This window comes from Nicotiana tomentosiformis, chromosome 6 (genome assembly GCF_000390325.3).
Source record: "Nicotiana tomentosiformis chromosome 6, ASM39032v3, whole genome shotgun sequence".
Classification (NCBI taxonomy): domain Eukaryota; kingdom Viridiplantae; phylum Streptophyta; class Magnoliopsida; order Solanales; family Solanaceae; genus Nicotiana; species Nicotiana tomentosiformis.
The window spans coordinates 88,516,010-88,543,384 of NC_090817.1; the positions used below are offsets into that span (position 1 = coordinate 88,516,010).

The window sequence follows — 27,375 nt, forward strand, 5'->3', positions numbered from 1 at the left end:
TAATCAAGGGAATTGGAACTCAAACAACCAAGGCAATTGGAACAATCAAAATAATCAAGGAAATTGGAATGGTCAAAGCAACCAAAGCAATTGGGGTGGCAATAGTCAAGGATATTGGGGTGGCAATAGTCAAGGATATTGGGGAGGCAACAACCAAGGGGGATGGAACAATAACCAAGGGAATCGGGGGTCGGGTTTTCAAAGGCCCCCGATGTATCAACAACCAAGCAACCCACCTCCATATTCTTCCCATGGTCCTAGCTCTTCCAACAATGAGATGGGGCGAATATAGAATATGTTCAAACAAATGATGGAGAAGAATGCCAACTCTGATGCTCAACTAGCCTCTCACAACTCTTCAATTCACAATTTAGAAGTTTAATTGGGGCAAATCTCGCAAGCTTTGAATACTCATCCTAAGGGGACACTACCAAGTGACACAGTGGTGAACCTAAAGGGTGGGAATAACACGGGACATGACATCGCCGTGACTACAAGGAGTGGAAAAGGTGGGGATGCAACCACCTCAAGTCAAAGAAAAATTATGGATGATGAACAAGTGATTCAAGAAGATGAGATTCCAAACAATTTGGTGCAAGCTAATGATGAAGTAAGAATTGATATTGATGACAATATGGAGGAGACTCAAGAGGAAATGAATCCGTCTAGGGAGCACATTGTAGACAAACCAGAATTGGTAGTGCCAAAGGCTAAGGCACCAATGCCAAGGCCTCCTCCTCTGTACCCTCAAAGGCTTCCCAAGCAAAATGGTGAGAACCAATTCAAAAAGTTCATTAATATGATGAAAAGCCTATCTATTAATGTGCCATTGGTTGAGGCTTTGAAGCAAATGCCCGGTTATGCAAAGTTCATGAAGGATTTGGTGACAAAGAAGAGGTCAATGAATTGTGAGACTATAAAGATGACACATCAAGTGAGTACAATTGTGCACTCAATGGCTCATAAATTAGAATATCCCGGCGCTTTCACAATCCCTTGTACTATTGGAAGTGCCGACTTTGCAAAAACTCTCTGTGATCTTGGGGCAAGTATCAATTTGATGCGCTATTTGGTTTTGCAAGACATTGGTAATTGGGCAACAAAGACCCACATCTATGAGGTTACAAGTGGCGGATCGTACTATGAATAGACCATTGGGTATTATTGATGATGTGTTGGTTCGTGTTGATAAATTCATCCTCTCGGCGGACTTTGTGATTCTGGATTGTGAAGTAGACTATGAGGTACCTATTATTCTAGGGAGACCTTTCCTTGATACGGGGAAGGCTCTTGTTGATGTGGAAGCCCGTGAGCTTACTTTCCGGGTGGGTGATGAAAAGGTGGATTTCCATGTGTGCAAATCTATGAGGCAACCGAATAGCAATGAAGTTAGTTCCTTTGTGGACTTGGTGACCGATGTGATTATTGATGATACTAGTATCATGATGAATGTGGATGATACTTTGGAGGCCGTTTTGCTCAACCTTGATGATGATGAGAAGGATGGCGTGGAGTGTGTGAATGCATTGCAAAGAATGTGGTCTTACACTTATGGACCCCGCAAATTGTCCTTAGATCTTGAAAATCGGAAGACTCCTCCAACAAAGCCCTTAATCGAGGAGCCTCCCACTTTGGTGTTAAAGTCATTGCCTCCACATCTCAGGTATGAATTCCTTGGCCCTTGTTCTACTTTATCGGTTATTCTTTCCTCTTGTTTGACTAACGTATAGGTAAACTCCACATTGGCGGTGCTACAAAAGAGGAAGAAAGCTATCGGATGGACATTGGCGGATATTCGGGGTATAAGCCTCGCCTTTTGCATGCGCAAGATTATTTTGGAAGAGGATGTCAAACCTTCCGTTGAACATCAAAGAAGATTAAATGAAGCAATGCAAGAGGTTTTCAAAAAGGAGATCATAAAGTGGTTGAATGCCGGGGTTGTTTACCCTATTTCCGATAGTTCGTGGACCTCCCCGATGCAATGTGTCCCAAAGAAATGGGGCATGACGGTGGTCACCAATGACAAGAATGAGTTGATTCCTACAAGAACGGTAACCATGTGGAGAGTGTGTATACACTATCACAAGGTCAACAAAGTCACAAGGAAGGATTATTTACCATTTCCCTTCCTTGATCAAATGCTTGATAGGCTGGCCGGACGTGCTTTCTATTGTTTCCTTGATGGGTATTCCGGCTACAATCAAATTCTTATTGCTTTGGAGGATCAAGAGAAGACTACTTTCACATGTCCCTATGGTACTTTTGCATTCTCGCAGATGCCATTTGGGTTATGCAATGCACCGGTGATTTTTCAACGGTGTATGATGGCTATCTTTACGGACATAGTGGAGGATTTCCTTGAGGTCTTCATGGATGACTTTTCAGTGGTCAGGAATTCTTTTCATGATTGCTTGAAAATTTTGGATAAGGTCTTATCAAGATGTGAAGAGACGAACTTGGTACTCAATTGGGAGAAATGTCACTTCATGGCCGAGGAAGGCATTGTCCTTGGCCAAAAAATTTCAAAGAATGGTATTGAGGTCGACAAGGCCAAAATAGAGGTGATTTCTAAACTTCCACCCCCAACATCCGTGAAGGGAGTGAGGAGTTTCTTGGGTCATGCGGGGTTCTACCGCCATTTCATCAGGAATTTTTCCAAAGTGGTGAACCCCTTGTGTAAGCTATTGGAGAAAGATTCCAAATTCTATTTCACTGAGGATTGCATGAAGGCATTTGGATTGCTCAAGTCCAAATTGACAACTACTCCTATTATTACCGCACCGGATTGGAGCATGCCTTTTGAGCTCGTGTGTAATGCAAATGATGTGGTGATCAGAGCAAATTTGGGGCAACGTATCAACAAAATCTTCCATCTGGTCTACTATGCCAGTAAGACCATGAACGATGCCCAAGTCAATTACACGATGATCGAAAAAGAGCTCATTACTATTATTTTTGCTATGGAGAAGTTTTGCCCGTACTTAATGGGTACACAGGTGATTGTATACACGGATCATACGGCACTTCAGTACCTAATGAGCAAGAAAGATTCAAAGGCGCGGTTAATGAGATGGGTTCTTTTATTACAAGAGTTCGATCTAGAAATCCAAGATTGCAAAGGGAGTGAAAACTAAATGGCGGACCACTTGTCTCTCTTGGAGGAGGAGGGGAGGCCACATGACGGCCTTGAAATCAATGACTCCTTCCCCGATGAGCAGCTTCTAGTCATTTCAATGACCAAGATGCCATGGTTCCCCGACTTAGCAAATTATCTTGTGAGTGTTATTATACCGAATGGGTTCTCTTCAAACCAAAGGAAGAAACACAAACTGGATTGCCTTAAATACTATTAGGATGAACCGTACCTCTTCCAGATTTGTACCGATGGTGTGATTCGAAGATGTGTGCCGAAGGAGGAACAAGTGGAAATTCTTGGTGCTTGCCACTCTTCACCATATGGTGGTCACTATGGTGGAGCGTAAACAACGGCGAAAGTGTTGAGTTGTGGATTCTATTGGCCTACTCTCTACAAAGACGCAAGTGATCTAGTCAAGCGTTGTGATGAATGTCAGAGGGCCGATGGGATTTCTAAGAAAAATGAGATGTCCTTCACCACCATCTTGGAAATTGACATTTTTTTATGTGTAGGGGATTAATTTCATGGGACTATTCGTAAGCTCTTGTGGGAACACCTACATTTTGGTAGCTATGGACTATATGTCAAAGTGGGTTGAGGCTGTTTCTCTACCCAACAACGAAGCTCGAAGTGTGGTGGCATTTTTGAAAAAGAACATCTTTACAAGATTGGTACTCCAAGGACCATTATAAGTGATGGGGGATCACACTTTTGCAACAAAGAATTTGATACCTTACTCACTAAGTTTGGTGTCACTCACAAAGTCACGACCCCATATCATCCTCAAGCAAGCAGACAAGTAGAAGTCTCCAACCGGGAGATCAAAAGTATTTTGTCAAATCCAATGAATGCCAACCGGATGGATTGGTCAAAGAAACTTGATGATGCTCTATGGGCCTACAGGACGGGTTACAAAACATCGATTGGGATGTCTCCATACCGGTTGGTGTTCGTGAAAACTTTTTATCTTCAGGTAGAACTTGAGCACAAGGCTTTGTGGGCATTGAAGAAGCTAAATCTTGAGTGGGATGTTGCCGCCAACTTAAGGGTGGCACAATGAATGAGCTTGATGAATTCCGGTACCATGCATATACAAGTTCTTCCTTATATAAGGAGAATATGAAGTACTTCCATGACAGGTACATTCAGAACAAGGAGTTCAAAAAAGGTGATCTTGTGTTATTGTTTGGTGCATTAGACTTGAAGAATAAAAAATGATGTAGTGTTTAGAGTCAATGGTCACCGGGTGAAGCATTATTTGTGAAAATTTGATGATGGCCATGTCGTGACATTGATTCATTTCAAGTGATTGATGGTAATCTGTGTCGTGCCGCGACGTTAAATCAGGCGTTCTTGGAAGGCAACCCACGTTTCTTTTTATTTTTATTTTTATTTTTTTAGCTAGGTCGTCTTTTGTGCTAACTGATTTTGAAATATGTTGCAAGAATGAGTGTGCTTTGCAGGAACTGTGCTCACAAAAAATGCTAAGTGTGGTAAACAGTACGGACTGCAGATCGACAAAGATGGAAGCATGTGGCAGGTAAAGAGTGCGGACCACACACAAAATTGTGCAGCCGCACTCAACTTCTAATCCTTGCCCTAAAATCGGCCAACTATAAATAGTGACCCTCTACCACTGTTCAAAACTTTACACACTCTGACTAGTTTACACCAAAGCAAGCACAGTGCACTCAAATTGATTCAATCATCTCGCATTCACTTCATAACCCTAGATTCTTCCCTGCATCATTCATTACTGGTATGTTCAATTCATGTTTAGATTCTTTCAAATTTCTTAATTTTTGTTCTTCATTAGTTTAACTATTTTTATGCCTAAATGTCACAATTAATCATCATGTGTTCTTAAAATAACATGGGTAACTTCATACTTGGTAATCAGAGGATGGGTAAACTGTGCATCATGTTTGATTTGCCAATACCATGTCTAAATTATGCTAAATTTAAAAACCCTAAGTTCAGTTCCGTCTAATTTTGAATTGTGCGGCCGCACTCAAAATTGTGCGGTCTGCAGATCCTTAGGCAAAGGAAAAGTTTGTGCGTGGATTGTGCAGACCGCACTCAAAATTGCGCGGTCCGTAGAAACTGAACTGCGGCCACAGAAAAATGTGTGCGGCCGCAAATCAGAACTTCAGAGAATAGGTATTTCTGGTCCTTGAATTACGCGATCGCACTCAGAATTGTGTGGACCGCACTTCCAAAATTGTGCGGTTCGCACAAGTCATTCTGCAGTCGCACTCAGAATTTTACGGACCACACCTCCCCCTCCCGTCCACTGTTTTGTCTGCAACTGATTTATAGTCTGTGTTTGAACTTTAACTGACTCATGTTACTATGTATTGTAGACAATGGTTAGATCACGGGGACGAGGTGATATATCCAAGGGGAGGGGTAAAATCTCTTGAGGCCGAGGCAGGGGTGCCCTAACACTCTCCATGCAAAAAGTGATTAGTAAGAAGGCAACAATAGGCTGAGGTAGACATTCAGATCCCTCCGAATCAAGTTGTCTAGGGAAGCATCGGAGGGAGACTCAGTGCAAAGGCAGCCTGTTGTGCCATCACACCCATAGATGCCCCAGGACAGATACCGACTGAGATATGAGCCTACCTCTTCTGAGAGTATTTCTGAGGGATCGAAAGGGAACAGTCAGGCCACGGAGCCCTCATCTACTTATTCCCCCGCCACACTAGTCACAGTTGATGATGGTGATGATATTCAGGATGACGGTCGGGGGGTGATACCAGAGTTGCAGGCCTGGAGAGGTCAAAGAAGAAGGAAGTTTGGGAAGATAGGTTTGCAAACCTGACTGCATTCAACAAGTTCCGAGAGTGGTAGCCTTAAAGATTGCTCACACTTGAGCGTCAGTTTCTTTTGAAATACTTGGATAGGCATAATCCAAATGTGTTAAGACAATTTCAGGAAAGAAAATGGTGGAAGTGGTTCACGAAAAGCGTATTGGATTCCAATGAGCTCTTAGTCTGGGAGTTCTACGCCAATGTGGCGCACATCAAGAAGGGGGCTAAGGTGACCAAGGTGAGGAAACTGAAGGTCTGATTTGATTAGAGTACCCTGACCACTTATTTGGGGCTCAAGGATATGGAGCCGGTGCAATATTTAGAGAAGTTAGCACTTGGCGATGCAGCTCGCCCTTGGCTAGCTGAGATACTAGAAACTCTAGGACCACCACTACCATGGATCACAACAGGGGTTCCCATTCTGTGGAACACCCTCAACTTTAAAACAAAAGGGTGGCAAATATTTGTATACAGTCGCATATACCCAAGGCGGAATGAAAACAATCTTCCAATCCCCTGGGCAGTCTTAGTTGCATCTATCATGGCCGGGTACCCAATTAATGTGGGTGCCATCATGTCGGCCAACATGTCTGTGGTTGTCAGGCAGGGTGAAAGCTCCTATCTGTATCCCAATACTATCACGGAGTATCTCATGGATGCGGGGGTGGAGCCCAAGAGATTTGATACGAAGGTTAGGGCTAAGCAGCCTTTCTCCTGGTATTCTCTGAAGGACCCAAGGAACCCGAATAACAAGGGTAAGTCGACTACTACTGTAGGCCAGTTTGATGAGCCGTCGGTGGTAGTTGCAGATTCTGCTGCTATGCCTTCTACAACTTTCATGCCTTCCACAACAGTCGGGACTTCCACCGAGACAACTGTCATGCCACTATCTCTATCTTCAGGGCATTCAGCATCAGTATCAGTGCCTTCCTCCTCCACTTATCCTCTCACTGCGCTGTGAGTCTCCCAGACACTAGAGAGTCTCAATAACTGGATACAGACAACTACTGCAAAGCTGTCTAACCTATCCAGTGTTGTTGCAACACAGTCTTCTGCTAGGGAAACAGGTGAAGAAGATGAGAATATCCCATGCCTCAAGAAAATCAGTGGACAAGTTGAGACGTGAAGTGACCAAGATAGCATCAACTGGTGATCTTCCTTTTGACTTACTGATGGAGACAGATCCATCAGTACCAACAGCACCATCAGTACCAGTAGCACCAGCTAGCCAGTCTGAGGAGCCAGACCTCGCTGCCCACACAGCTGAGGCGGTGCTACAGATGTTTACCAACCCAGCTACTCCCCTAGCAGAGGATGATGAGATCCAGTTGGAGGAGCCTAGGGGAGGTGATGCTGCTATGGACATTGAGACCACATAGGGAGTCCTCGCTACTCTTTCCCTTCCTTCTTTTGATTTTTGTTAAGCATTAAGGACAATGCTTATTCTTATTCAGGGGGGTGGTCTATTTTGATTTGATATGACATTTGACATCGACCTGTAATAACTAATAACATTCTCTTTTTATTTTTTACTTTCATTATGTACATATTGTTCTCTCTATTGATGTATATATTCTTTTTGCCTTTCTCAGTTTGTATATTCATTTATGCTTTCAGCAGTTTACTTCATAGCTTCTTTATTTTGTTTTCTCAGTAGTCAATGTTTAGTCTAATAGCTTCTTATTTACTTCAATAGCTTCTTTTTAATTTAGTAGTTTATTTTCGTGTTTAAGTGATCAATAAGCCTTTGGTTTTCTTAATGCCACAGTTCTTTCCAAAGGTGATTTTTGTGTGAATCAAGTGACTCTTCCTAACGATGGATGGTGTGACAACCTTCTTAAGGGATTGAGTTCACTTTTGATGTTTAGGTAAGAACAATAGTAATAATGAATAAGAGGACCTAATTGAGTCGAACTAGAAGAGTCAAGCATGCTTCACTTGGTACCAACACACTTAACTACATGCTTATGATTAAAAATAAGTTCTTGGAAAGAAATAACTCTAGTTAGTGACCTTTTAACTCTTGTGTTGACTTAAGAAATCATCGAGTGATTTAGTTGAACCATTAGTGATTTTTAATCTCGAATATGATTGTTGTGGGCCCTCGACTCTATCCTCTTGAACAATTCAGCTGTGTGAGAGGTGAGATGTTTTGTTGCAAATCCAAGTACCCATGCGAATGGTCTAGAACTTGCCTCGAATGTGTTTCTAGGCGAAATTCTAAGTTTTGCTTGGCTTGTGAAGTGATTGTAGGCTCTCCTTGGCCCGTTTTGAAAATTTTCATGACTCACCAATGTTGTTATCCCTAGTCAACCCGTTTGAGACTAAAAACTTTCTCATTTGATAACCATATTACAAGCCTTTACCCGTTTTATAGTGATCCTCTTTTGGCACCCGAGCTTTCCTTAACACTCTTGAGAAATAATTGGCTAAAACATAATTGGCTACAAAAAGAAAAAAAAATAAAGAAAAGGAAAGGCAAAGAAAAAGAAAGAAAGATGCAAAAAGAAAGTGAATAAGTTGAAGAGTTGAATGGATTCAAAGAAAAGCAAAAATGCAAAGCATGGAGAACACAAAGAAGGAGAAAATGAATATCATGATCAAGAAAGAGTGACCTTAAGTCTCTCTAGTTTCCCTAAGGAAAAAGAAAATGACTGAAAGAGTCGGCAAAGCATGAGCCAAAAAGAGAGAATGGAGTGCTTAAGGAAAAATAAACTCGTTCCATTCCAACATTTCCTACCTTAGTCCAAAAGCCTTCATTAAATTCCAAAAAAGCCCTACGTGATTTCAAGCCGAGTGAACTTACATTAGTGGTGATTTACATGAGGGGCAATCATATGGTACTTAGAGCCGTACTTGTGACATTCTTTTGAGAGAGATGAGCGAACTTTTCAAAAATCCTTGAATTGAGTACTTCATTCTTAAGTGAGATAGGATAACGGGGAGTAGAGGAGGAGAAGTTTGGGATCCACAGTGACCTACATGAAAGAGCAAACTTCCTTGATGAGTAAGTCAACTCTTGATGCTCAAGTGTCACATTAGAACTATTTGTGCTTAAAATATCAAATCATTGTCTTGTTGATAATTCATAAGTGTTGTGGGTAATTGTTGGTCCCAATTGATGTGTGTTTGCTTCACCTTAGATTAGCAGGAATAGCTTTTTTCTTGTGAAGGTGAAAATTACCTTATTTGCTTGAGGACATGCAAAAGCTTAAGTTTGGGGGAGTTGATAAGTGGGGATTTTGACTACTTATTTGCGCCTTTTGACTTTTGTTTTAGAAAAAAAATGTTTAAAGGTATTCCCGAAAATCGATGAAATATAATTGTGCAAGAACTCCAAGCCCAGCAAGAACTGCGGACTGCACTATAAATGTGCAACCGCATATCAAATGTGCGACTGCACCCAGAATTGTGCGGTCCGCAGAACTCAAGAGACGCGGCCGTAGTGCAGAATTGTGCGGCCGCAGATCCTACTCCTGTCAAGAGCTGAAGCAAAGTGCGGACCGCACACAGAATTGTGTAGCCGCAGAACCTCCGAAATGACAGTTTTGTCCGAAAATTCTAGCTTTGTATAAATAGACTACTTTCACGAAATTAGGGCAAGTTTTGAATACCAGAAAGTCTGTAGCCGTTTTCTTTACTCTTTTAGGCAACTTTAGTTTATATTATTGATTTTACATTGGATTTTCATCTATTAATCATTCAATATGAGTTTTATCATCTTTTCTTCTTTATTTTCTTTAATATCCACTATGAGTAGCTAAATTTCTAGATAGGGTTGTGACCTAACCCTAGTGTGGGAACCTAATGGGTATTTGATTTAGGAATTGTTATGGTTGGGTGTGTATTATTTAGCCTTGTTCTTGCTATAATTGTAGAATTAATAGTTGCAAATATTAGTTCAAGCCTATTTGACTTGGTCTCTACTTGAGAAAGAGAGACTTAGTCTAGGAAAACTTGGCTAACAAGAGTTTCGAATGAAATCAAGAGATTGATAGTCCCAATTAAAGAGTTGAACCTAGAGATAGTAAAACCCGACTTGAGCAATTTGTTAACTGTTTAGTTCAATAACCATTTGGGCTTGAGAAAGTTAAATTGGGCAAAACCACTCTCTTACTAAGAGGTATTGAGTAGGTATTTGAGTTTTGATTGCGATAATATGCTCCGACCAACGAAACTCACTCTAAAGCCCACAATTCGTTAGGCAAACACCTAGGTGGAAGTCACAACCCTAGATCTTTTACATATTTGAAAAACAACAACTAAAACATTCTTCTCTAGTTTCATATTTTTCAATTGCAATCCTTAGTATAATTTTACAAGTAAAATCAAAACAAAATTTGTGGAAGTGCGACTTAGACAATTCACGTGCTTAGACCAAATACATACCACTAATCCCATCTACGCTCCCTGTGGATTTGATCCCGACTCCTAGTTAGGTATTATTATTGTAATCGACCGCTACACAATCCCAATTTAAGGTGTGACTTGGGTGAGATTAGGAGTGTGTTCGGATGTTGAATTGGAGGTCCATAGCTCATTTTAACGCTAATTGGCGAATGTTGGAAAAAGGGTGATTTTTGAGAAGTTTTATCGGGAGTGGACTTTTTGATTTCGATGTTGAAATCCGATTCTGAATGTTAGAGTTGGTCCGTAATGTCAATTATGACTTGTGTGCAAAATGTGAAGTCAACCGGACTTGATTTGATAGGTTTCGGGGTCGAATTTAGAAGTTTGAAACTTTGAAGTTCATTAGGCTTGAATCGATGAGTAATTCATGTTTCTAGCATTGTATGGTATGATTTAAAGGCTCGACTAAGTTTTTGTGATGTTTTAGTACTAGTTGGTATATTTGGTTGAGGTCCCGGGGGCCTCGGGTAAGTTTCAGATGGTTAACAGATCATTTTTGGACTTAGATGCTTTTTTAGTGTTGGGCTGGTTCTGGTGTAATCGCACCTGCGCAAGGTTGACCGCAGGTACGAGCAATGGGGCACAGGTACGGAGCTAAGGGAGTTGTCCAGTGGTCGCAAGTGCGGTGTGTGGGCCGCAGACGCGGAGTCGCTTCTATGGGGGGATCGATCGCAGAAGCGGGTGAGTGCTTGGGGAGGCTTCCGCAGAAGCGGACAAGGGACCGCAGATGCGAAGATTTGCGCTCATGTGCGAAACCTGGGGATCTAAGTGAACTCCGCAGATGCAGAGACTTCACCGCAGAAGTAGAATTTGGTCCGTAAAAGTGGAAAGCATGGGCAGATTCTATAAATTCAAGGGATCGGAATTTTTATCATTTGTTGGACATTTGAACTCGGGTTTGGCGATTTTGAGAGCAATTTTGAGGGATTTCTTGAGGTAAGTCCCTTATGCTTATTTTTGATCAATAATCTTGTTTCCCCGTTGATTTTTCCACCTAGATTATGTGTGTTTAAGGTGGAATGTGGGAGTTTGAGGCTAGGGATTTGGAGAGTGTAATTTGGGGATTTGAGTGGCGACTTGGTGTCGGATTTTGGTAATTTTGGTATGGGTGAACTCGTGGTTGAATGAGTGTTCGTATTTTATGACTTTTACCCAATTTTGAAATGTGGACCGGGACAACTTTTGGGGCGATGTTTTTCGATTCCTTACTAAAGTCGTAGATTTATGATTTAAATAAGTTTCTTGTAATTTTATTCATGTTATAAAATTATTTTTGGCTAGTTTTGGGCCATTCGGAGTCGGAAAATCGAGGTAAAGGCATTCTTATTGATTGATTGAGCGACATTTGAGGTAAGCGACTTGTCTAACCTTGTGTGGGGGAAATTCCCTTAAGATTTGGTACTATTGTAACAATTTGTGATATGTGAGTGCCATGTACGCGAGATGACGAGTGCGTACACTGGTTGATTATGAAAAATTCGATTCTTGTTGATTTGTCTTCTTTTAAAATACATTAACTCAGTTGTTTTCTTTTAAAATACATTAACTGAGTTTCCTTAGCATATGTAGTGATCATATTTAGCCTAGCATCGCATGTCTACGTGCCTTAACTCTTACTTGCAATTTGTGCAACATGCTTAGTTGAATTACCTGTTTTCCTTGATTGAATTAAATCTTTAACTGTAAGATTCTTGCTGAAACTTTGTGTTTTCCTTCGATTACTTGCTGCATATTTACTTAGGGACTACGAGGCGGTTCCTCGGGAGATCCCATGTGCTGCATATTTACTTTGGGACTACGAGGAGGTTCCTCGGGTATCTCCCTGTATTGCATATTTACTTTGGGACTACGAGGCGGTTCCTTGGGAGATCCCTATGTACTGCATATTTACTTTGGGACTATGAGGTGTTTACTCGGGAGATCCCCTTGTACTGCATATTGACTTTCGGACTACGAGGCGGTTCCTCGGGAGATCCCCCTGTACTGCATCTTTACATTTGGGACTACGAGGCGGTACCTCGGGAGTGCCCCTGCTGTGTACCTCTATTTATTGTGTTGATATTTTATGAAACTTCTTATTGTTTAAATTCTCAGTCATTTTAAAATATTATTATATTTTTTGCCTTACTTTCCTTTAAAACCAGTAGGGCTCTGACCTTGACCTTGTCACTACTCTACCGGGGTTAGTCTTGGTACTTATTGGGTACCGTTGTGGCGTACTCATACTACACTCTGCACATCTTTTTGTGCAGATCCAGGTTCTTCCCACCAGACCAGATACCAGTGAGTTGGACTGCACGTGGAGACTTCAAGGTATATCTGCCAGCGTCCGCAGACCTCAGAGTCCCTCTCTATCCTTATCATGATATTTCCCTGATTCTCCTTAGACTTGATGTATGTAGACACTTAGTATTTCTATTAGAAGCTTGTGACTTGTTTTCACCTGGTTTTGGGAGTTGTAATTATTGAATGGCAGTGTTATATTTATATATCATGAGTTGAGATTGGAGTTCAGTTCATTATTCATTGATTCCGCAAATTTGTATCTTACCTAGTCTTAGAGATTAGGTACCATCACGACGTCATATGGAGGGGGAAATAGGGTCCTGACAGCAAATTTCCCTTCCTGTTTTTTTTTCTTCATTGTGGGGATGGACGCCAAAATCTCCCCCTCTAGACCCATTTACCTGAAGGAGGTAACACCATACTTCTAGCTTGAGTGCATGCCGACAAGTTCTTTGCACAATTCGAACTTGTCTCTTGGTATGGGTGAGCATCAGTTACGCGGGATTCTCATTTGTAGGAATCTTCAAAACTTTTAGAGATTCATTCTCTACCATTTCTTGAATCCAGTGATATCTCGAGTTGATGTGTTTGGTCTTTGCATGGTACATGGAGTTCTTGCTAAGGTCTATTACACTTTGGTTGTCACAATATATGACATACTCCTTCTGATGCAATCCAAACTCTTGAAGGAACTGTTTCAACCATATCATCTCCTTGCCAGCTTCAGTAACGACAATATACTTTACTTTAGTTATCGAGAGTGCGACACACTTCTGCAACCTCGACTGCCATGATATAGCTCCCCCTGAAAATGTAAATAAATATCTAGTAGTGAATTTTCTGTTATCAATGTCACCTGCTATATCAACATCTGTATAGCCCTTCAAGATTGGATCAAATCCTCCAAAGCACAAATAATCTCCCGTGGTACCTCTCAGGTACCTGAGTAACCACTTGACTTCTTCCTAGTGTTCATTTCCATGATTTTCAAGAAACCTGCTGACAACACCAATTGCGTGAGCAATATCAGGTCTAGTTCATACCATTGAATATATCAAACTTCTGACGGCAGAGGAATAAGGAACTTTGGTCATGCTTTCCTTTTCCTTCATTGTTGTAGGACACATCTTCTTGCTTAGCTTTAGATGACTAGCAAGAGGTGTACTGACTGGCTTAACATTCTTCATGTTGAAGCATTTCAGTACACGTTCAATGTACTTCTCTTAAGAAAGCCACAACTTTCAGCTTGTTCGCTCTCGAACTATTTTCATATCCAGAATTTATTGTACTGGGCCCAAGTCCTTCATATCAAATGACTTGGACAAATCTCCCTTCAACTTTGCGATTACATTTCTTCCACTGTACTGTTGGGAATAAACCCCCACAGAAATAATATTCACGGTAATAAAAGCAGAATAATAATGTAGCACCGAGATACGATAATTAACAAGAATAAAAGAGTGATACCGATACCAAAATTTTTACGTGGGAAACCCTTTTGAATAAGGGAAAAAACCACAGCCCCGAGAGGAGCAACTGATATTACTATAGCAAGAAATTTTACACTTTATAGGTTCGAGTAAAATACTCCAAAGACCACTACAACACTCAAAAGAAATAACCCTATTTTGATATTCTCACCTCACTACAATATCGCTCACTCTTTATTTTTCTCACAAACTATTTTCTTACACCCTGTCTGTAAACCTCACTCTTTCTTTCTAACTCTCAGATATATTTTTTCTTTGTGATTGGTGTGTCAAAATGAGAAGCTGAAGGCTTCTATTTATAGGAAGAAGTGTCGTAACTCTTAACCAATCAGAAGTTGGTTTCCTGCAACTTGCGATTTACAAATTGAAAATTGAGAACCAAAATTAATTTTGGTCAAAAATGTGTTTCGGTGCCTACCATCAATTTTGACATCTTGCAAATTTTCCTTCCTATTTTTTTTTTCTTCATTATGGGGATGGACCCTAAATGTACTTTGCCACTAACACAAAACAAGAGACAATGGCAACATCATCGCTTCCTCTCCACCTTCTCTTCCCTTTCTCTACACACAACCCCTTCTAATTTTTCTCCTTTTCAATCTCAATCATTCTTCCTCCCTAAACCCATCCATCCAGATCTGTTCAAAGAAAGAGAAGAAAGAGAGAGAAAGAACATAATTGGCGTACTTTCATGTCTTAATGGTAAGTATAAATAATTATCTATTTTGCTATAAAATAAAAGTAATATAGCTATAAATAATAATATTTTGAAATTATTTTGATTTATAATAAATAAGTGTAATAGTTTGTTGTAGGAGGTAGAATTTCCCCGAAAATATCCTATGATCAGGAAAGGAAACATAATGCAACTGTGTCTCTAGGAGAAAAACTATCCCTCCTAGTACGTAGTGTTATAAGTAGTAATAATACGCCAAATAAGAGTTATTATAACACTATACTTTATGGATACATATAAATGGATTCGTGTTTAAAATTTATAGGCTCGGGATACCAAAGTTGTTGTAGCGTTGACGTTATTCACGTGCCTTTCTTTTTGAAATCTTTTTGAAAGAGATGTTGAATTAGGTTGCAACTCAATTATTCAAAATAACCGTAGAAAATTCTTGACACAAGGCTGTCAAACATTTTCACATTGTTGGTCAGAATTAGTTAAATCCAACTATCAGTTGTTTACAATATTTATTTAACACAAGCTAATAAAGAAAAGAAGTACATTGGTTTGTGGATTTGACAAATATAGCTTACCTAAGGTGATTAATTGCTAAGCAAGGTCGTCAACTTCAACGGGGACACTCTCGATATTAATTTTATCCACCAAAAAAAACAAAAACAATGGTCAATGATCAATTAATCAAATCATAAGCCATTCCATCATCCATTATTAAAAGTAGTTAGGAAAGACAAACTCTTCAATTGCCGTGATAGCCGTCTGAGTTTTTACTATTTTCATCGCGGGATTAACGTTTTTTCTTTTTCTTTTTCTTTTGCTTAATTTAATATTCTTTTTCTTTAAAAGTATTCAAAATTCACTAGATAACTAGCCCATATTCATGTCAAATAAAGGATAAAACTCTTCTTACCGTTCTCCATTTCCATGACTTGAAAATCTCGGATAAGAGCTGAAGAATCTTAACTACTATCTCGCTACACTCGTTAATACAATGTATAATTTTCTATTACCTATGTTGTACAGAAGTTGATGCCTGTCCCCACCACTTATTATAAGGCTAACGAAGTATTGTATAACTTGTGAAGGTTTACGTTTTGAATAAGACTGAGATTCTGAATTATTTTCCTGTCATTTTAATAGCTTGAGCTAAAAAATGCAACACCTAAACTTTGCTGTATTATTATCTTTCTTTTTGCTGGCAAGACTCTTTCTTAAAGAACAAGAACTTTCTTTTACATTTGGTCCTTTGGATTCTAATAAAGCTAAGAGCAATAGATACCGCCAGAAAATTAATTAAATATATATAAAAAAAAATAGATTTTGAAGTCATTAAATTAGATGAAATGTGATTGAATTTCGAGTCTGAACCCATAAAATTCAAATTCTGAAATGCCGTATGATCATATCAACTTCTTAATTACTAACTCTCATACTAAGATCCAATCCTGCAAACAGTGCTCTTTCTAAGGAAAAGCCAGCGGTAGCCGGTAGTACCTTTCTCACGGTTAAGAATATACTTCCTACGTTTCAATTTATGTGAATCTATTTTTTTTTAATTCGTGCCAAAAAAAATGACCCATTTCCCTATTTGAAAACAATTTACCTTTATGCAATGATTTATAGCCACACAAAATATATGTGCCTCATTTTACACCACAAATTCAAGTCTTTTTTTTTTGTTAAACTCCGTGCTCAGTCAAATGAGTTCAAACGAGGGAGTATATCTTTGGAAAGAAAAGTGGGGCAGATTTGACTAGAAGAACTTACTTCTTATTGTGTATATATAGTGCAAACTGTATTTGTTTCAGTGAAGGACAGTGGATGCTAAATCATCACTTTGTGTTTTTGTTTTCTGATTTCTTGCATCATGATATGATAGGCTTCTTGACTTTCCATGAACTAGAATAACATCTCTTTTTCTAAGTTCTAAATAGATAGGCCGGAGTATAAGGCTAGGGGAAAGTAGAGATTGGGGATAAATGTTAGAACCAAAATACTTTAAAGATGAACATCATTATCTCTTACCCAAAAGCTATCATATCAAATCATCAACAAAAAATACTAGGTGTGGAAGCATATCTGAATTCATGGAATTCTTAGGTCTAGCGGTTAGTTGTCTTCTAAGTAAGCCGTAATCACCTTCCTAACAATATGGATGCTAGAAAAAAAACTTTTCGTCTGATATGGGGACCATAACCGTATTAATAGATGTATAAATTTATGTATTTCTAATTTTTACTAAATTAGAAACTACATCCAGGTATCTACACATAAAATCCCATACTTTAGGAGGCATCATATAGACACATTAATTTAACTTTAAAACCTTAGTAGAGCACTTTTAATTTGGGTCAACCAATTAACAATAGCAACCAACATACATACGATCATTCTTAATACAAAATTTACGATAAAAGCATAGACATAACACATAATGATAATAATGTTTCATCATAACAACAAAAAATAAATGCACAAAAAGAAAAGCCTCTATGGCAATAAAATAGAAGCTTTTCATTAATTCAATTCCATCACAAGTTCACAACTACACAAATTAACCCCGGCCTGTTATTTTAATTTTTATCTAGTAATAGTACATCCCTCTCTCATTTGTGTTGTTTTCATCATTGTAGAAGAAAAAACTGTTATTACATCCACTTCCATTGCTAGAGCTACTAATCAGCTCCTTAACTTCTTCAATATCAGACTGGAATTGACTACTTCGAAAGTTGTTCTTAAAAATTCCATTTGGCCTTTGATCAGCCCAATTGCCAAGCTGGTGATCATTACCACCTCCAATATTGTTACCATAATCAAGAGTAAATTTTTGGGTTTCTTCAAAAGTTGTTGGAATTTGACCCTGTAAACAACTGCCCATTTCCTCTTGTTTAATGTCTTTTCCATAGCTCATTTGGTTGCAACTTCCATCAGATGAGGAACAACTTGGTTGCATGGGATTCATTAAGCTCTGATCTTGACACTGAAAATAGGAATATTGATTTGTCCCCAACTGAAAGTTCATGTTATTGCTAGTGCACATAAGATTTGGTTGGGCTGATGAAATCATGTGGTCTAGCCCAGTTGTGGTGTAATATGAATCTCTACACAGATTTGAAAATGTTTGAGGTTGGGTTGGTGGAAAGAAAGGTGATTTTAAACACATGATCTTCTTCTTGAGTTTTGTGTTCCAATAGTTTTTAATATCATTGTCAGTCCTTCCCGGTAATTGAGCTGCTATAATTGACCACCTAACAGATAAATGTATAAGATTTAAGTTATATATACTAACAATATAAATAATTTTTATTCTTAACCTGTTACAACTGATTATTACTCTATTTATTGGATCAATACATCAAGTTTGTTATGAAGAGTTTCTTGTTAGTATAAAAATCTACAAATTGTTGGTATAAGAAAATTTAAAGTCAAATTCTTACAATATAAAATTAGTTCCGTCCAGATTACTGAATTTAATAGAGATTTTCTCTTCAAGAAGAAAAAAGGAATATAGTTTATCAATTTGAACTGTGTCCTAACAGCTTTATGTTTGTAAGTAAAGACTTGATTCAAGATCTAAACCTGGCATGCATGCAGAAGAAATGTCCATAAAATGGCAGAATCTTAAGTGAGAACCCAACAAATTAATGCTTTTCTTTTTTAGCCTTATTCACTATTGAGGTTCTTCTTCTACAGTTTTTTTTATTTTTTTTATGAGATCTATTTCAGTTCTCAAAGTCATGAAAACACGTGATAATTTAATTTAAGAAATTTAAGAGCACTAAAAGTAGCAGATAAATTTGACAAAATTAAAAAGTTTTCTACCTGCTTCCAATGCTGGCATACAAGCTGCATATAACTCTATCTTCCTCATCAGAAAATTCACCATGTTTGATATTAGGCCTTAGATAATTCAGCCATCTCAATCTACAGCTCTTTCCACACCTCTTTAATCCTGATCCAAAATCATTTCATCAATTAAAGTTATCAAAGCGAAAAGAATAAAAATTTATTTCCATATATATATAGAGAGAGAGAGTCATAAAAAAGGGAAAGAGAATTAAAAGACAGAATTCAATTTGCTTAAGAATTTCTTACCAGCTTTTTGAGGAAGAGCAATCCAATTTCCACCAGTGCCATATTTGTCTATGAATTCCTTAAGCTTAGCATCTTCTTCTGGTGACCATGGTCCTCTCTTCACATTAGCCTTATCACAACAAGGAGCTCTCCCCATTTCTTCCTCTTCTTTTTCTCTCTCTGTTTCTAATGTTGTTTTTTGAGCATTTTCTTGGAACTTCTGAGGAAGTTTTCTTTGCTTTCTTTCTAGAGAAATGGACAAGGTCTCTTGTTGTATTATTGGCTTATATTAAAGTGAATTTTGTCTTATTATGAGTTACATAAGTCAAATGGATAGGCCTATTTCTAATATCTTTTCAAGTAGTAGCTGATTAGAAGTTTCCATCTCAAATCCACATTAGAAAAGCTCTTTATAAAACTTTGGCATAAGTCTTTACCTTGAAGTTCAAGGATATCCCAAGTGTTTCATGTGCTCAAATAAAATAATGCTGCTTAACTAACTGATGGCTGTAGCTATATTAAATATACATTTTGACATCTTTGAAACTATACATATATTGTAACTAGGAAGAGTAACCATATAACAACACGCTTTGTTTTATTAGTCAGTGTACATTAATAGAATACCAAAGCTACCTAACGAATTTAGTAGCATACACATATGGGTAAAAACAATACTATATCCCTAAATCATACCTGTAACGTAAAAGGTTAAATACAATAGACAAGTGTGTGCTGTGTATAGGGGTGAGGGGTGGAAGAATGTTTTTTTCCTTTAGGCTTTCGATATCCGAGCCATGGGTGTAAGAATGTTTTTTTAAATGATTTTATGGGTTTGAATCGTAGGCTCTTTACTTTCGAATTTTACACTAAGGAATTAAACGTTTCCTACTAAAAAGTTTCCAGTTTTCCAAGTGAACTCAAACTTAAAAGTGGTGGAGATGCAACCGCGCTATAACACTAATGTCTCATTTGTTTTTTCTAACAAATGAACAAACAATCAAGCACATGTCCAAATACAAATAGATTGTCAGCTGAACTTTTAATGAAGAATCCTGGCACTCTACTGTATATGGGATTTGAATGGTGACCTATGAGACTGACTGACTGAGTATCGTCCTCTCTATTATAGCCATAGAAGATCGCAGGTATATATAGTATTGCCATGCCTTCCAAATAATTGGTCGTAAATGAATGATCAGGTATCTTTACCCTAAAAAAATGGATAATAATTAAATTTGTAAATAATTTTAAGGATACATGAATTAATTCAATACAAACGATAAATTATTTTAGATCAAACAGATAAATGACGTGATAAATTATCAAACCAATCAAGAGGGGTGATCCCAGAATTAGTAATAGCTTAATGGAATAACTGTGTCTTCGAACCCGGGCTCACATTACTAATGATTTGTGAACAAAAGTGAGAGTTTTGAATAACAGAGAAAATAAGAGAATATTACCTTGATGTGCGTGTTGCAATGTCCCTAATGAATAATCAGACCCCCTTTATATAGTAGAGGAGTTTTACCCTAAATACAATTCCATAAAAAGTAAAAATCTTTCGTTTAACTAATCATCGGTTCTCTGCCGATATGTGCCGAGATCTACGCCGTGATATCCGGCCGGTCGCGGACATTGCAGTCTTTTGTTGGTCGTGCTCGATTGTCTGGCAATGCTCTCCAAGGCTTTTGGGGTTCGAACTGGGCCTGGGGGTCATGGCTCCGATACTCCCGAGGGCAGGTGTTTTGCCCGGACCCCGGACCAAGGGGCTCCTTGCCTCGATTCCAATTTCTTGCTCCGTTCACTTCATCATAAATCAAAGCGTTCCACGGACTCGATTTCACCCGTATACAAGTTCCTTTTGGATTAATTGACTAATCAACACACCTTTTCCGAATAGTCCCTTTTACACACACTACAGACAAACAAATTTTACTGTTACATTATTAGTACTCTTCCAACATCCAATGAACGTCCCATAATTACGTTCCATTACAACTCATCGAAAAAAGTATTCTTGGACGGAAACAATGGTTTCCATTATTAAAACATGATAGGTTTCTCTTCATCTAAAATAACATTAAAACCATCGAGTCTTACCCAGTTGAAAGTGGTACTTATAAGCTAAGGGTTATTAGAAAAAGAAATACAAGTATTAACTCTGTGCATTATTAAATGCCTTGTTTGGTATATATTTTCAACCTCTATATAACTAATATTTGTATATAACTAATACTTGCATAATACTTGATATTATTCTATGTACAAGCAATGCATAAAAAATTATGACATTAGTAATACAAGGATTTTTAATACTTGCATAAACATGGTTAAAGACTTAATTGCTCCCCTCAAATCCCTAAAAGCCCATCTCAAATACTTTCCCCCATATTATTAGCAAACAGATTTCTCTCTGTACGCTTTGGCCATGGAACCCCTCCCCCCCCCCTGAACGACTCATGGAGTGAAGGCATTAATTACTGGTTTCTTTGTTTGTTGGGGGGGTGTTTCTATATTCAAGAACTAATATTTGAGGTATTTTGTAAAATTAGTTCTTAGTTCTGGTAATTTCATTCTTGGTGCTTCCTTTTGAAATGATTTGCTCCTTACTTATTGTTTGCTCTTACTACCCCTATTTTACAAGTTGGGTACAGTTCTTTCTCTACTAAATAACATAGTATCAAATTTATGTGTATTCATTCTTTTCATTTTTATTGGAAAATTAGGTGTTATTATGGATCTTCAACCACTATTAAGTATTGAATATATTATCCTTGAGGAGATAATGTGCCAGCAATTTCTTGTTGTCCTTATTTGCCTTTTCACTGCTAGTCATGGTCATTCTCTAAGAAGACGCCGTCGAAACAGGCGGGAGATTAGATACTGTATGAGTGTTATGATAGTTGGCTAGAAATTCGTGTTTTAGCGGTAGTATTGCACTCTAATTATTGTATTTTATATGTGTTTGAGCTTAAATGATAGTGAATTATATTTATTATATTTTTTAGGCCTTATAGGACATGATTCTGAGCTATTTAGGTAATTTGGAGCGAAATCGAACAAATTGGAGCGTTGAAGTCTGAGTAGAAGCCCAAGAAATTAAATTGGGATCACGTTCGGGAGTCGAGGACCAAGTCCGGATATCAAAAAGTGAACACATGAATTTACTCTGAGAAACATCCACTACCGTGTCGCATAGGGCGCCGCGAGGCTCGGCACGGCAGTGCAAAATTATCAAAGTGATCTCCAAGTTCGGCTAGGAAAGGGTAGTTTCATCCGGGCTTGTTTCTACACGGTATAAATATACCAAAAATACGATTTTTAAGGAACTTTTGACCTACGAAAGATTGAAGAACCAACCAAGACAAGAAGACTAAAAAATTCATCAATATTACAACCTACAATTGGTGCAATACGGGAGTTTGCATCAAAATCATTAGCTTTGATATTTTCTTTGTTCTTAAAATTATTTGAGATGTATTACTCCATTGTTATGGAGTAATTTCCATTAGGGTGTTGACAGATACGGTGTTTCGATAACGTGATTAGGGATTCGATTCTTGATAATTGTTAGAATTAATTGAGGATAGTTTGGCACTGGGGGAAATTTTCTCTATGCGATCGTGAGAGGAAGTCTGCGATCGCGGAAGGTTAGCTGTTCCACATGAAGAGGATTATGAAATACCCAGTGATGAGGCGTCCGCCTACTCGTGTTTCAAGCTGGGTGTTGTTGGAGAATTGGCTGAAAAATACAAGTTTGACAAGCTTGTGCGGGATACTCTAGAGAGGTGTATTACTCAGTCTAGCACAATGGAGGATGAAGATCCTGAAATAAAGAAAGAGGTTGAAGCTCTTGAAACTGAGGATCAAGTGGTTGATGAGGAGAAACTAAAAGAGGAGCTTCTAAGCCTAATGTGGAATTGAAAGTCCTCCCCACTCACTTAAAATATTCTTTTCTTGAAACTAATAATTTTCCTTTGATTATTTTTGCTGACTTGACAGGTACACATGAGCAAAAGCTAATTGAGCTGCTAAAAAAACACACGAAGGCCATTGGCTGGAGTATAGATGATATTCAAGGAATTGGTCCAGCCATTTGCATGCATAAAATTCTGTTGGAAGAAAATAGAAAGCCAGTGGTGCAGCCCCAATGCAAGCTGAACAAAAATTTGGAAGAGGTAGTGCATAAGGATATCATCAAATTGCTAGATGCGAGAGTTATTTTTTTCATCTCTGATAGCCAGTGGATTAGTACAGTATAAGTTGTACCTAAGAAGGGGGCAATACAGTGGTGAAAAAGGAAGATAATGAATTGATCCCCATAAGAACAATCACTAGGTGAAGAATGTGCATTGATTATAGAAGGTTGAATGATGCAATAAGGAAGGACCACTTCCCACTCTCCTTTATTGATCAAATTCTCGAGAAAATGGCTGGACATGGATGCTACTACTTCTTGGATGGGTACTAAGGCTACAATCAAATACCCATTGCCCCAGAAGATGTTGAGAAGACCATATTCACCTGCCCGTCAGGTATTTTTTCTTACAGGAGGATGTCGTTTGGGTTGTGTAATACACCAGCCACTTTTCAGAGGTGCATGGTGTCTATATTCTCTAATTTAAATGGGAAGTATCTAGAAGTATTTATGGATGATTTCACCCTCTTTGGTGATGACGTTGAGGACTGCTTAAAGAATTTGGAGCTCATGCTTGAACGTTTCCAAGCCACGCACTTGGTTCTTAACTGCGAGAAGTGTCACTTTATAGTGAAAGAGGGAATTGCATTAGGCCACAAAGTAACTGCACATGGAATTGAAGTTGACAGAGCCAAGTTGGATGTAATTGCTAGGCTCCCTCCACCAACTTTGGTGAAGAGCATAAGGGGTTTCTGGGGAAATGTTGGGTTCTATTGGAGGTTCATTAAAAACTTCTCTACCATTACCAAACCGTTGACTATATTGCTAGTGAAAGATGTCAAGTTTTTTTTCAATGTAGAGTGCTTAAGAGCATTCGAATTGATAAAGTAAAAGCTTGTAAGTGCTCCTATTATGGTGACACCTGATTGGAGATAGCCATTTGAGATAATGTGTGATGTTAGTGATATAGCTGTGGGGGCAGTTCTGGGGCAAAGAAAAGAGAAAATGTTTAGGCCCATTTATAATGCCAGCAGGACATTGAATGGTGCTCAAGTCAACTATGCCACTACTAAGAAAGAGTTCCTTGCTGTGGTCTTTACTTTTGACAAGTTTAGATCATATCTGGTGGGGAGCAAAGAGATGGTACACACGGATCACTCAGCCTTGAAATATCTGTTGAGTAAGAAAGAGTCCAAGCCGCGTCTGATGCGGTGGGTGTTGTTGCTCCAAGAGTCTGACTTGGAGATCAAAGATAGGAAGGGCACAGAAAATCAAGTAGCCGATAATTTATCTCGACTTGAGAGACCTCCGGTTGTAACAATTAACGTAAGAGAAGAGTTCCCTGATGAGCATATTTTCTCCATTGATGTGGTCTACGAAAGACTGCCTTGGTATGCTGATGTAGCAAACTTTTTGGCTAATGGATGGTTGTCGCGGGACCTCTCTCGTGATCAAATAAGGAAGCTTCAAGGTGAGGTAAAAATTTATTTTTGGATTGACCCTTTCTTGTTTAAACTGTGTGCAGATGGTGTGACTCGAAGGTGTATGCCTGAAAGAGAGATGGCAAGCATTCTTTCTCATTGCCATGATGGAGTAGTTAGAGGACACTATGGTGGAAATCGCACTGCAGCAACGGTCTTGGAAGTCGGTTTCTATTGGCCTACTTTGTACAAAGACATATGGGCATGTGTAGTTGCATGTGACAAGTGTCAAAGGAGAGGTAACATTAACAAAAGGAATGATATGCCACTAAACTCCATTCTAGTATGTGAAATTTTTGACGTTTGAGGCATTGACTTTATGGGTCCGTTCCCATAGTCTTATTCATATGAGTATATCCTAGTAGAGGTTGATTATGTCTCTAAATTGGTCGAAGCAATCCCTACTAGGACCAATGATGCTCGGGTGGTGTGTGAGTTCCTACGGAAGAACATTTTTTCCCGTTTTGGGACACCTCGAGTGATTATCAGTGACAATGGGTGGCACTTTGTGAACAAACTGTTCGCTCCATTGTTATCCAAGTATGGGGTCACACACAAAATAGGAACCCCGTACCATGCCCAAACTAGTGGACAAGTTGAAGCGGCTAACCGTGAACTTAAACGAATGCTTGAAAAGACGGTTAGTGCTTCTCGTAAGGATTGGTATGCAAAGTTGGATGAAGCTCTATGGGCATATAGAACTGCGTTCAAATCAACCATAGGACTTCACCATTCAAATTAGTGTATGGAAAATCGTGTCATCTACTAGTTGAGATAGAACATAAAGCTTGTTGGGCAATTAAGATGCTTAATCTTGATCTTAGTCTTGCAAGTAAACACATGTTGGCGCAGATGAACGAATTGGAGGAGTTTAGACTGGACGCGTATGAAAATGTGCGAATCTTTAAGGAAAAGGCAAAGAGGTGGCATGATCGTCTGATTAAGCCAAAGGAGTTTCATGAAAGGGACAAAGTAGACTTAGGTTGTTCCCGGGAAAATTTAAATCAAGATGGACAGGTCCGTATGTGGTGAAATGCATCTCACAGTATGGGGCAATTGAAATACAAGATGAAAAAGGGAATGAAAGTCCTCCAGCAGCGTGATCAAATGAGCCTAAATAACGGAGTCAAGCTGACGACTATAACTGAAAACTACCTCTAACCCTCTTTATTTCTTTTGTAGACTAGTTAGATAACAGTAGTTTAGGATTATTAGAGGAGTTTTGATAATTGTTTGAACAGGTATGAGCATGAATCAAACACATGATAAGTACAAAATAGAGTCGAGGTGCGACCCGTAGGCTAAAAAGTAAAAATAAATCGGGACTCTGAGAAAAGTGGCCTACTGCGCCGCACAGGGCGCCGCACTAGGCCAAAAGGGCAAAATCTGTCAGAATCGACTCTCTGGAAAACTCCACTACCGCGCCACATGGGGGGCCGCACCCTGCGACGCGATAGTACAAATTTAAAAAAACATTAATGTGAAACTCTAGCACCCCCAACCCGCTTCCTTCTTTTCCCCATTCTTTCATTTTACTACTTCATAACTATTCCCTCCCTCTCACCCCAAATCCCTTTCTTCTTCTTCAATTTAATTCCACTCTAACTCCCCACCTTTACCACTCTAATTTCAAAGTAAATTCTCCTTCTCTTTCTTTTAGTATTTAATTATAGATTTTAGTTAATTTTAGTTTAAGTTCTCTAACCCTGGGTATTTTATTTTGTGCTAATCTTTTAGCTATTTTTTCTTCTATTTTGGCCGAATTTCTTGCATAAAATTGTGGGGGTTTCATTGTTCTTATGATTATGGGTGATTCTTGGTGTGTTTTTATGGGTTGGAATTAATTTGTGTTGAAACTTGGTGGGGGTGCCCCAGTGGCCGAAAAATTAGTGAAGTTTATGTAAAATTTGTGCACTTGGTGCTATTGTGAAGATGTGGTGATGTTGTGGTTGTGGTGCCTGGTATTTTTGATGTGGTTGTATGATGATTGTAACCCACTTTGAATTGAAATATGAAAGTGAAAGGTATGCCCACAATATATTTGTTGAAATGCCTTAGTGGAATAAAATTATGTAGTGTTGTTAATTTTGAAGGGAAATGCTTTGTGGGATGTGATGCTAGATGATAAGTGTGGGGTGGGAGGTCATGTTCGTATGTTGTGAAACTTTAATTTGTTAGCCTCGAGTGCTAATTGATTGACCACCCCATACTAATGTGTTGCTAGGTACTAAATGGGGTGTCTGATTCATGCTATGTGCTTTTGTAGTGTTGTATTGTATCTTAATTTTGTTAGTAGTGAATTAGACTAACTTCTTTTTCTTCTTTTCTTAATTACTAGTTTAGCTTCTTAATCTTGTCTTTTACACTAGTGTAGTATGTGGTCATGTTGTTGTAATGTTATGTTGGTGATCGGGTGGGTTGTTGATTACTCGTGGTGTGCTTTTAATGGGGTAGTCTGAGTCCCTAATATACATTGTACTTGTGAACATGCCAATATCATAAATGTGGGGTGGTTACCCCGTTTGGTCATGTTTATGTTTTAAGTGTTGTGGCTAATATTGTTCGTCTTATGCAGGTACAATGTCTCGATGTCCTAGCAAACGTTCTAATCACAAGTACCTCAGAAGTTGCCTCTAGTAGCCGTCGACGAGGTAGGCAGGCACCCCCCCCGCCCCAGTTAAGGAGGAAGATGAGCGCATTGATCCTGTTGCGGATGTAGTGCCAGGATGCAAGTATGGCATTCGGGTTGTGCCAGCTTATGCTAGGATATGGTACTAGACCTTTGTTCCAGCGATGAGTCCCGACCCGAAAGTTGGCATTGATGATGGTAAACTAGCCAGGAAATACTCG

General features: G+C 38.8%; 3 protein-coding genes across 3 annotated transcripts; 2 read left to right on the forward strand and 1 right to left on the reverse strand.

The window, feature by feature from the left end:
- Positions 1-544: 544 nt before the first annotated feature.
- Positions 545-3,134, forward strand: LOC138894377 (uncharacterized). The gene is made up of 6 exons (XM_070179073.1): positions 545-857; positions 972-1,088; positions 1,261-1,634; positions 1,731-1,898; positions 2,277-2,459; positions 2,598-3,134. The coding sequence occupies exons 1-6, from the start codon at positions 545-547 to the stop codon at positions 3,132-3,134; spliced, it is 1,692 nt and encodes a 563-aa protein (XP_070035174.1).
- Positions 3,135-4,196, forward strand: LOC138894378 (uncharacterized). Its single transcript, XM_070179074.1, has 3 exons — positions 3,135-3,275; positions 3,649-3,807; positions 4,110-4,196. Exons 1-3 carry the CDS (start codon positions 3,135-3,137, stop codon positions 4,194-4,196), a joined length of 387 nt encoding a protein of 128 aa, XP_070035175.1.
- A 13,101-nt stretch (positions 4,197-17,297) lies between these two features.
- On the reverse strand, positions 17,298-19,173 carry LOC104108780 (transcription factor RAX2-like). Its single transcript, XM_009617904.4, has 3 exons — positions 18,922-19,173; positions 18,649-18,778; positions 17,298-18,074 (listed from the first exon to the last, which is right to left on the reverse strand). Exons 1-3 carry the CDS (start codon positions 19,055-19,057, stop codon positions 17,411-17,413), a joined length of 930 nt encoding a protein of 309 aa, XP_009616199.1. The 5' UTR covers positions 19,058-19,173; the 3' UTR covers positions 17,298-17,410.
- Between the last annotated feature and the right edge of the window lie 8,202 nt (positions 19,174-27,375).

Bases quoted from the DNA above. Each gene is read 5' to 3' on its own strand.
- LOC138894377 (XM_070179073.1), top strand. From the start codon at position 545: ATGGATGATGAACAAGTGATTCAAGAAGATGAGATTCCAAACAATTTG. The intron at 858-971 runs GTTATGCAAAGT...CTCATAAATTAG, and splicing joins GGCTTTGAAGCAAATGCCCG to AATATCCCGGCGCTTTCACA. The intron at 2,460-2,597 runs GTACTCAATTGG...ACATCCGTGAAG, and splicing joins GATGTGAAGAGACGAACTTG to GGAGTGAGGAGTTTCTTGGG.
- LOC138894378 (XM_070179074.1), top strand. From the start codon at position 3,135: ATGGCGGACCACTTGTCTCTCTTGGAGGAGGAGGGGAGGCCACATGAC. The intron at 3,276-3,648 runs GTGAGTGTTATT...TTTTATGTGTAG, and splicing joins CCGACTTAGCAAATTATCTT to GGGATTAATTTCATGGGACT. The intron at 3,808-4,109 runs GTACTCCAAGGA...TTTTATCTTCAG, and splicing joins AGAACATCTTTACAAGATTG to GTAGAACTTGAGCACAAGGC.
- LOC104108780 (XM_009617904.4), bottom strand. From the start codon at position 19,057: ATGGGGAGAGCTCCTTGTTGTGATAAGGCTAATGTGAAGAGAGGACCA. The intron at 18,779-18,921 runs GTAAGAAATTCT...ATTTTGGATCAG, and splicing joins TGCTCTTCCTCAAAAAGCTG to GATTAAAGAGGTGTGGAAAG. The intron at 18,075-18,648 runs GTAGAAAACTTT...TTTATCTGTTAG, and splicing joins TATGCCAGCATTGGAAGCAG to GTGGTCAATTATAGCAGCTC.